The 11,285-nt window shown below is 36.4% G+C and overlaps 1 protein-coding gene across 1 annotated transcript in view; it reads left to right on the forward strand.

Annotated features, from left to right (window-relative positions):
* The window catches only part of AXDND1 (axonemal dynein light chain domain containing 1), a 245,076-nt gene that overhangs the window by 116,853 nt on the left and 116,938 nt on the right, over window positions 1-11,285 (forward strand). The window contains exon 15 of the mRNA XM_006887769.1: window positions 9,828-9,898. Within this exon, the coding sequence (XP_006887831.1) occupies window positions 9,828-9,898 (71 nt within the window). The remainder of the gene's footprint in view (window positions 1-9,827; window positions 9,899-11,285) is intronic.

Genomic DNA, 11,285 nt, shown 5'->3' on the forward strand with positions numbered 1-11,285 from the left:
AAATATAGATCTCTTCCAGTCAGTTGGCCAAGTGGTTGTTCTCCAGATTTCTTGGCACAACTTGGTGAGCACATCCAGGGCAACATCTGTGTTAACAGGGAAGTAAGTGGGTAATGACAGGTAGATAGATGGGTCCATTTCTGGGATCTTGATTGTATTCCATTGACCTTGGAGGCAAGGATTCTGAAGCTCCATCTGACATACTTTGGGCATGTTGCAAGGAGGGACCAGTCCTTTGAGAGGGACATTATGCTTGAGAGGGTGGAGGGACAGCACAAGAGAGGAGGACCTTTGATGAGATGGAGTGACTTAGTGACTGGGGGTAATGGGGCTAGGTGTGTCAAAGCCATAAGGTTGGCTCAGGATATAGCAAGGTTCAGAGCTGTTGTACATAGGGTTATTACGAGTCACAGGCAACTTGACAGCACATAACATCAACTTATCTTTGTCCTTTTATTAAAATAATGCTGTTTTGATTGCTAAATCTATCATAGGTTTTGAGATCATTGAGTGAAATGACTCCTACTTAATTTTTGTTTTTCAGAAGAGCTGTGCTCATTCTGAGTCCCTTTCCTTTCCAAATCAAACTGGAAATTTCTTTTTCTTGTCTCCTTGAAGATGTATTTGGTATCTGTATTAAGATTATACTGAACCTATAGATTGCTTTTGGTAGGATTGTAATTTTTTTAACATTCACTATTCCTATCCATGAACAGAGAATATTCTTCCATTAAGTCTCTTTGTTTCTTTTAGTAGTGTTGTATAGTTTTCCTTCTAAAGGTCTTTGTGTCTCTAGTTAGCTTTACTCCTTCCTAAATATTTAATCTTGTGGTTGGCTATTGTAAATGTTATTGTTTTCTAGTTTCTTTTCTGTACTTTCTTTTTTGCTATATTGAAAGCTAACTGAATTCTGTACATTGGTCTTGCAACCTGCACTCTTTTAAATTGGTTTTGGTCTACTCTATTCTTTGGAGTTTTTTATGTACACTATCATATCATCTGCATACAGTGACCTTTTCACCATCTCTTTACCAATTTGGATATCTGTTATTTCCTTCTTTTGCCTTATTGACCTAGCTAGAATTTTCAATACAATGTTAAATAGTATTGGTGATAGTGGGCTTCTTTACTTGGTCCCTCTTCACAAGGGGACTCCTTTTAGTTTTTCTGTTGAGAATAATGTTGGGTTTTGATTTCGCATGTATACTTTCGGCTATGTTGAGTAAATTCCCTTCTATTTCTGTTTTACTGAGTGTTTTAAGTAGGAAGGAATGTTGGATTTTGTTCAAGGCCTTTTCTGTATCAATTGATAGGAGCATGCTTTGTGAATGTGATGAATTACATTAATTGTTTTTCTTATGTTGAACCATCACTGCATTACTGTTATGACTATCACTTGGTATGATGAATTTTTTTAATGTATTGTTGGATTCTGTTGGCTAGGATTTTGTTTAAAAGTTTTGCATCAGGTGAGCTCTGGTAGCTTACTGGCAAGAAGCTGCATTGCAATCCCAAAGGTGCGTAATTAGAATCCACCAGATGCTTTTCTGGAAAAGGAGGGACGACAATCTCCTCCTGTACCAGTTAGATCTGATTTGATGGTACACACACAACAAAAAATAAATAATAAAATAAAATTAAAAACATTTGCATCAGTATTCAGAAAACATATTGGTCTTAGTTTTCTTTTTTAGTGATGTCTCTGCTTGGTTTTGATATTAGGGTGATGCTTCATAAAATGACTCTGGAAATGTTCCTTCTTTTGCTATTTAAAAAAATAATTTAAGTAAAACTTATGATAGTTTGTCTCTGAAATTTTGGTAGAATTCGTACATGAAGCTGTCTGGGCCCAGACTTTTTCTTATGACCTGCTCAGTTTGTTCTATTGTGATGGGTCTGTTTAAGTGTTTCATTTCTGTCTCTGTCAATGTGGATAGAGTGTGAGTTTCTAGGATTTGTCCATTTCTTCTAGTTTTTCAAATTTATCAGAGTATAGCTTTTTATAATATTCTGATATTATCGATATAATTTCAGCTGGTTCTTCTGTATTATCACCTCTTTCATTTGTTATTCAAATTATTTGTGTCTATTCTTTCATTTCCTTTTTGAGAAGTTTGCTAATGGTTAATCTATTTTATTAATTATTTTCAAGAACCAGCTCCTGGTTTTACTGATAATTTAAATTCTATTTCTGTTTTCTATCTCACTGCTTTTAGCCCTTGTCTTTAGAATTTCCTTTCTTTTAGAGGCTGTGGGATTAACTTGTTGTTTCTTTTCTATTTGCTGGAGATGTTAAGTAGTTAATTTTGTTCCTTCTTTTTTTATGTTTTTGCTTTATTCCTATTAACTTACCACTGAGGGCTGCCTTAGCTGAATGCCAGAGGTTTTAATGTGATGTATATGAATTTTCATTTTTTAAGGACTTTAACTTAATATTTTGTTTCTTCTGTAATACAATAATGCTCAAACAAGTTTTATTTGACTTCTACTGAGTGTTATTTTTTCTTCTATACTCTTGTTAATTTCTAGTTTTATGGCATCGTAGTCAGGAAATATGCCTTGTATTATTTCAGTGTTTTTTAATTCACTGAGGCTTATTTTGTGTCCTTAATATGCCGTCAATCCTGGAGAATGTACCATGTGTGTTTGAGAAGAAAGTAAATTGCATTTTTGTTGGGTGAAGTACCCTGAGTACATCTGAGGTGGAGGTGACTGATTGTATAGCTTAGTTCTTCTGTGTCTTTGTTGAGTTTCTTTTGTTTTGTCTTGTCTTTTGTTGAGAGTGGTGTGTTGATGTCTCCTATTACTGTTGTGATACAGTTTGTTTCTTCCTTCAAGTCTTCTTTGCTATTGTTTTATGTATCTTGCAGGTCTGTCATTGCATGCCTGGATGTTAGCTAAGCATATGTCCTCTTGATCTATTTTGCCTTTAATCATTAAAGTGTCCTTCCTTATCTCTTATGGTGATTTTCATCCTGAAGTTTATTATACTGGAGTTTAGTATTGCCATTGTGAATGCCATTTGCTTGTATATTTTTTCCATCCTTTGATTTTTTTTTAAACTAGCTTTCTCCTTCCTTCTTAAATGTGTCTCTTGTAGGCAGCATATTGATGAGCTCTGGGGTTTTTTATCCATCTTTCTACTAGTTTTAATTAGTGCATTTAAGCCATTTTTTGTTGTAAAAAAATTCAAATGCTACTTAAAAAAATTTTTTTTAATTTTTATTATTTTTTGTGCATGTACCGTCAAATCAAATCTGACTGGTACAGGAGGAGACTTCCCCTCCTTCTCCTGCAGAGCATCTGGTGGACTCGAACCGTGTACCTCTGGGATTGCAGTTCAGCTTCTTGCCACTAGGCCACCAGAGCTCCCTCAAATGCTATTTTCTGCCTTTTAATTAGTGATTATTGACAGGCCTGGTGTTATCATTGCCGTTTTATTTTTTATTATTAATTTTAATGACAGTTTACAAAGACTTTGCCTTTCCGTTCATTCATTGTTGCACCATCCCTCCCCCCCACCCCAGTTTGCTTTTGTCTTTGAAAAGTAAAAGAAAAAAAATCTTTCCTTTTTATACAATCCCTTCCCCCAAATCCACTCCACTATGCAGCCTTCATTCTGGACTCCTGTCATGACAATAATACCTAATCATATATCCCTTTTAAACAGTTCTCTCCCTCATCTGTTTCTATGCAGTAAACATTGTTTATCCCCTTTCTTAGTCTCCCCCAAACCCCTATGTCAGTCCTGTTTTACAACAGTGGCACTATGCATAATGTCCTCCAGGGTCACCCATTTTGTATAATATTTCATGAGTTCCTTGTTTTTCAATAAAGCATAATATTTCATTATGTGAATATGCCACAGCTTCTCTATCCATTCATTTGTTGATGGGCGACTCTGCTATTTTGAACAAAGCTTTGATAAACATGGGTATGCATATATATCTGCTTGGGTGGCAGTTATGGTTTCTTTGAGGTATATCCCCAGTAGTGGAATTGTTGAGTCAAATGCTATTTCTATTTGCAACTTTTTGAGAAAGCACCATACAGGCTTCCATAGTGGTTGCACCATTTTTACACTCCCACCAACGGAGAAAAAATATTCCAGTTTTTTCACAACCTTGCCAACATTTGTTGTTTATTGTTCTGTTAAATTTTGCTGTTCTTATTGGGGTGAGATGATATCTCATGGCTGTTTTGATTTACCTCTCTCTCAGATCTAGGGATTTTGAACATTTCTTCATGTGTTTGTTTACCATCTGAATGTCTTCTTTGGTGAAGTGTTTATATCCTGTGCTCATTTTTCAATTGAGTTATTTACCTTTACCTTGTGGGGTGCTCGAGTATTTTATAAATTTTAGATATCGGTCCCTTATCTGACATGTCATTACCAAATTTTTTCCCCCAGTCTGTGATTTCCCTTTTTACCTTGTTGGAAAAGTTTTTGGATGTGCACTGGGATTTGATTCTTAGAAGGTCCCATTCATTTATTTTATCCTCTCCTGGTTGTAGATTTTTCAGGATGCTTGGAAGACTGTTTATCTTGTGGATTAGGACTTCTAGAGTTCTTCCAAGCTTTTCTTTAATGAAGTTTTTATAGTCCTTGGTTTTAGTCCTAAATTCATGATCCACTTTGAGTTGGTTTTTGTGTATGGGGTGAGGTGTGGATCTTGCTTGAGTTTTATGCAGATATTTTCCAATTTTGTCAACAAAATTGTTAAATTTGTATTTGAATTTTATAAATAAACTAGTAGAAAAAAATTAAAAAATACAAAAGACTGTCATTTCTCCACTTAACTGATTTCATCTCCTTTTCAAAAATCAGTTGACTATAGGTAGAGAGGCTGATTTCTGGATTCTCAATTCTATTCCATTAATATGTGTGTCTGTCATTGTACCAGTACCATGCTGTCTCGACCACCAGGGCTATGTAGTAGGATTTGAAATCAGAGATGCCTCCTTGTTTCTCTTTTTAAGGAGTGCTTTGCTTATTCGGGGCCTCTTTCCATTCCAAATGAAACCTGGAGATTTCCTTTTCATCTCGTTGAAGAATGGAATTGGTATTTGTATTGGGATTGCATTGAATCTGTAAATTGCCTTTGGTAGTATTGCACAATATTTCACATTATTGAGTCTTCCTATCTATGAGCAAGAAATATTCTTCCATTTCTCCAGGTCTCTTTTTGTTTCCTGTAGTAATGTTTTGTAATTTTCTTTTACTTGATCCTTTGTGCTTCTGGCTAGATTTACTCCCAAGTATTTAATCTTGTGATTAACTATTGTGAAGGGTATTGTTTTTCTCCAGCTCTGCATTCTCTTTGTCACTGTAGAGAAATCCAACTGATTTTTGTATGTTGATCTTGTATCCTGCCACTTTGCCATTTTGCTGCATTTGTCTTTCTCTTGTTGCTGGTTACTTTAGTCCGTCCACCTTCCTCTGCTGTTTCTATATGAAGGAATGATTTCCCTTAGTCTCTCTTGTAGAGTTGATCTTATTTCCATGAATTCCATGTATTTTTGCTTTTCTGCAAATGACTATATATTTTCTTTATATTTGATGGACAGCTTTGCAGAGTACAGGATCCAGGGTTGGCAATTGTTTTCTTTCAGCCTTCTGTAAATGCTATCCCATTTAATTCTTTCTCAGATAATTTCTGTTGAGAAGTTAGAGTTTAATCTAATTGGTTCTTCTTTGTAGGGGACTGATTCTTTGTTGGGTTCTTTTTTTAAAATTCTTTTTCTACTGCTGCTTTTAGTATTCTATCCTCGTCTTTGATTTTTAAGAATTTTATTATGTCTCTATGTTTCTTGATGTTTGTCTAGTCTGTTTGAAGTTCACTCTCATCTTCTTGAATGTGGTTTTGGTTGGTTTGGTTTTTTGTGTGTTTTTTGGGTTTTTTTGTTGTTGTTGTTATAGTAACTATAAAGTTTTCCTCTATTATCTCTTCCACAGTTTTATCAGTGCTTTTCTTTCCCCTCCTGCCTCCCTGGTTAGGAATTCCAATCATGCGTATGTTTTTTGTTTGATGTCATCCCACATAATTCTGATGTTTTCTTAATTTTCCTTCTGTCTTATCTTTGGTTTTTATTCTTGTACATTATCGTTGAGGCTCTTGTCTTCTAACTCACTGATTGTCAGTTCATTTCTTCTTTTCTGTGCCTTCCGTATATTGAAAATTTCTGCATTATCTGTCTTGTCTTGATATTCAAGATTGAACTTTCATGCTTTTCTGTTGCTTAATGTACTGTTATGGTTGTATCCTCTCTGTATGGTCACGTCTTTTAAAATTTTTGTACCTGTTTATTTATGGTTTCAAGTCTTTGTTCCACCATTTGCAGCTCTTAGTACCAGTTCTTGGAACTCCACCTCAGTATATTTCTTCTACCTTCCTGTCATTGGGATATACACTGGGTCTGTGATTTGGTCTGCTTTTTTAGGAAAAGGCTTGTTTGGGGTGTTTTTATTTGTTTGTTTTCATAATGTTTGACCTTGCCTCCTGCTTCCTTGATATTAGATGAAGTTCCTCTTGTTATGGCACTTTCTGTTGTGTCTGTGTAGGTAGTTCTTTACAAAGTTCACATTCATTGTATTTCACACTATCCTTCCTTCACATTGTGTTTCATACAATCATTCCCATTCATTATCTTTTATGAATTAATCAACATTGAAATATGCCCATCCTTGCCGTTTTCGGTTTCAGTTCCTTATCTTTACAATATTATTGGTAGAGTTGCAGTTCCTAAATGTTGCCTCTTGATTCTGTTTGCCAGTGGCTATCTTCTTTGCCGGTCACCTTTGGATGGTTCTGTTCACCATTTCCTGTGCACACTTTTCTTCTGGCTGTCCTTGGAGGCAGAGGGAGCCGGAGTCTCTTTATCCAGCTATGATATGTCACTCCTGTCCTGTAGTTTGATGGGAGGGGGAAGTTTCCCCAGTGAGTAAGCAAAATTGGCCCCTTTAACCTGTGTCCTCACCTAAGGCTGGATGGGAGGGGCTATTTCCCCAAACAGACAAACCATCTATAGAGCTGGGAACATCCCCAGAATGCTCACCAGGACACTTTTCTCACTAAGTCTCTGTTGGTCAGTTTTCAGTGCTCTCTGTGTACCTTTGCCTTGCTGAAGCTGGATGAGTGAAATCATTTCTGCCTTAGGAAATATAACCTCTGACAAGCTTACAAAATGCCAAGAATGCTTCCCAGGATACTTTCTTCCCCAAATCTTATGGCTTAGATGTACCTGCATCCTCTCTTGTGGCTGGATGAGGGAGGAGTTGTTTCCCCTTAAACAGACAAAGCCCCTGGAAGACTGGGGAGGCCCCAGGAATGCTGCCCAGGCCCATTTCTTCCCAGTGTTTTGGTGGGTGGGTGGTGTTCCCTTCCAGTGTACTTTCCTCACTGATGGCTGGTCTGGGCTGGCTCACATTGCACTCCCCTCTCTGCTGGCTACAGCTGATGTACTTTCTTTTACCAACAGGAAAGTGCCCCAGTATAAACAAACTACTTAAAATTTTCTTTAGTCAAGAGGTAAGGAGAGAGGAATTCATGGTTGAGTGTGCTCACAACCTGTGAACCTCATAGTTTTTATTGAGAAGTTTTTCCATTACATAAGCAGTAACATATATTAACTGGATTCCAAGATATTTTTTACTGTTTCTTCTCTCATTGCTGACCTTCCCTGTTTCCAAACTACATCTTTAAGAGTAGGCTGTCCCAGAGCAAGGGACTTGTTTTGTCTTTGACCCAGGCAGCTCCTGCTTTGGTCAACTTAACCCCTACATGGGCAGCACAGACTCCCAGGTGAACAGCAGGGTCTTCCCTCTCTGCTGGCTAGTTCTCAGTAGTGAATGGACAGGTAGGGGCAGGGAGGACTCATAGGGTTACTGGAAAGTTAAGTGGACTCACAGTGGCCTATGAGGCACTTTCCTCCCTGCTGGCTCATCAGGACAGCCTAAGACCCAGAAAACACTACCCTATATGAGGGCTGGGGCCAGCTCTGATACTAGATGGTAGCCCCAGAGCTCTGCCCTTGCTGACATGTGCTTCTTTCTACTGTTTGTTGACTCTTAGCTGGGAATAAAACACAGGGAGCAGTAGTACTCTTCTTCTCTCCTTTCTGCATTTTTATTTCATCAGAAATTTCACTGAAACTTCAAAGAAAATAAACTTTCTTAATACAATATGGAGTTACTGACCTGAATCTTGAAGCTTAATTTCTTATTAAGCTTCTTTTCTTTTTAATACTGTTTTGGTGGGTGCATCCGACAGAAATAATTTTATGATGATCTAGCTTTGAACACCAGTTGCCTCAAGACCATGTTTTCAGGACTGTCATGGCTTATGACAATAGCGTATATGTTCAAATCTGTTTATGGTTGAAGTTTATAAACTTAAGGGTTAATATCTTAAAAATCACAGGAGAACATAAAAATGATTATTAGTTATTTTATGTACTTGTGATTGCTTTTTTAAAATAAATTTTTATTTTGTATTGGTTTGCTTACAAAGTTTGTATACATTATTTTTCACACCATATTTACCCACACCTCCCTCTACCCATCAAATTGTGCAACCCTATGATTACCCCCTGCTAATCCTCACCCCTCTGCTCCTACTCTCCCCGCCTTAGTAATCATACCTATTTTACTAGTTATCTTTCTGTTTCTACAATAATGGTTTTATGTGGTATTTGTCCTTATGGAAATGAGTTCACTTAGCATAATGCTCTCCAGTCCCTCCCAAGTTATGTAGTATTTTCCAAAATCATTGCCCCTGCATACTGTGGAGTATTCCATCATGTGAATGTATCACAATTTCTCAATCCACTAGATTGTGGTTGGACATTTAGACTGTTTCCATGACTTTGTGATGGTGAGTAACACTGCTATGAACATTGGTGTACAAGTCTCCATTTATGTCTCATTTCTAATTTCTTGGGGTATATTCCAAGCACTGGAATAGCTGGATCATATGGAATTTCTATGTTTAGCTTTTTGAGAAAACACCAAACTGCCTTCCAGAGTGCTTGTAGCATTGTACAATCCCACCAACAATGTATAAGATTTCCTCTATAACTATATATCCTTTCCAACAATTATTAACTTGCTGTCCTGTTAAACTTTGTCACTGCTGCTGGGGTGAGATGGTATCTATCTCATTGTGGTTTTGATTTGCATCTCTTATTGCCACTGATTTTGAGCATTTCTTCATGTGTCTATTGCCCACCCAAATACCTTCTCCGTGAAAGGTCTTTCCATGTCTTTTGTACATTTTATAATTGGGTTATCAGTCTTTTTTTTTTATGGAGGCTCAGTGTTGTTATTGTTGATTGCCTTTGAGTCAAGCACAACTCATAGTGACCCTATGAACAAAAGGCCTGAAGCCCCTCTACAACTATCGACATTTTTAAAGTCCATAGTGGTTCCGGAGACATGTTATTTAGGAAGTGGATGCCACTTTTGCTTCCAAACCTGTTGTAGTATGTTATTGTTGTTATGTGCCATTGAGTCTCCTGCAGGATCCTATGGAGAGAACCCTATGGCCCTGTAGGATTCTGTAAACTTTTATTATGAGACCCTTGTCTGAGATGGTATTGTCAAATATTTTTTCCCAGTAAATAGATTTTCTTTTCATTCTCTTGGAAAATGTTTTGACACACACAGTGATTTAATCTTTAGAAGGTCCCATTCATCAATTTTATCCTCTCCTGGTTGTGTATTTCTGGCTGTACTTGTTAGCCTTTTTATAACATGAGCTAGGCCTTCTAAACTTAGTCCTACTTTGTTTCTTATGAATAGTCTTGTAATTTATTTCTTTTCAGGGGACAAAAGAATTTACCTTCTACTCAAGAAGATATGTTGAATTCAATTAATAATGACTTCAGGCAGTGGATAAAGGTAAGTTTTTCTAATCAGCAGCTTGTTAATTGATAACTGGGATAGACTGACACATTATCAGTCAGTGATTGAATAATTTGTCACTCTTCACTTAAAACTGAGTCATATCTTGTCCTTTTAAAATGTTATTTAAGTTTTATGCAAAAGAAAAAAAAAAGAGACTTTTAAAAATATGCTTAAGTGTTTTCATTTCTAGGGTCAAATAAAGTTAGTCTTTCAAGAAAATTAGGAAACGATTCTTGGGTGACAGTGAGTTACTTGGATTCTCTGATTCTATGTCTAATTGTCAGACTCAGGTAAACATTTGTGCTTTTTCTGTGCCTAGCTTTTGTTCCAGAGTTAAAAAGTAATATCTCTTTAAAAGGGACTTAATTTTATTTTTAAGGCTTTAATTTTTTTTCTAAAGTGTTTAACTTTCAGAATAGGTTTTGATTATCAAATTACTGTCACAATATAGTAGTAGTCTGGCAGAGGAAAATATAGAAAACATTAAAATATTTCCAATCTTAATATTAAAGTCATAGCCTGATACAAATCTCATCCTGATCCCAAATGTGGAGGAGATATGCTGAGTAAAAAAGTCAGTCTCAAAATGACAAATAATAGATAAGATGGTTACTAAAGAAAGACTTATATATAGAAAGATTCATAGTTGATACCAGGAGTGAAAAGGAAGAGTGGGGAGTAAAAGTCAGTAAATAAATTTAAAGACAGAAAAGAAAGATGAACAGATATAGACAAAGGATGATACTTCTATGTTTATATTAGTAAATTAAAACTCAGAGCTGTCAAGTCAAAACTTCCTCATAGCTTACCGTCCAGCATGTTTTCAAATCTTACAGTGGGTTTTAGATTGCACAGGAATACATCCACTATCTTTCTTCTGAGGAGCCACTGGTGGTTTTGAACTGCTAAAGAGTCTTGTCCCCTCTGGGTGGGCAGTGAAACTCTGCTTGGACTATACCACCAAAGCTTCCCTTTATAATGTTATATGCTCTAAATAGATAGATCCATTTTTTTAATAGAAAAGTGACAAAAACTTTTTATTATTCTGCCAGATTTAATAAATCCATAAAATGCTCCTAGAGACCCTTACTTTTTTTAAACTAAGGATCCATGTATATATTTTGACAGAGCTGAAACAAAATAATATGCACATAGATATTTTGGCAGAGCTGAAAGGTGACAAAATTGTGCACTTCTTGGCCATAACAATCATCTTAAGGGAGTGAGTTGTTTGTGTTAGGACATTTGGATCATAGTCAAGAGAGCATCAACATCAATTGGCATAATATAGTCTACACAGATAAAGTTATATCCTAATTTGGTATAGACTAGGGTCTCTGTGCATCACAGGCGACTTGACAGCACATAATAACAACACAAC

This window comes from Elephantulus edwardii, unplaced genomic scaffold (assembly GCF_000299155.1).
Source record: "Elephantulus edwardii isolate Elephantulus edwardi_28Jun2011 unplaced genomic scaffold, EleEdw1.0 scaffold00061, whole genome shotgun sequence".
Lineage (NCBI taxonomy): Eukaryota > Metazoa > Chordata > Mammalia > Macroscelidea > Macroscelididae > Elephantulus > Elephantulus edwardii.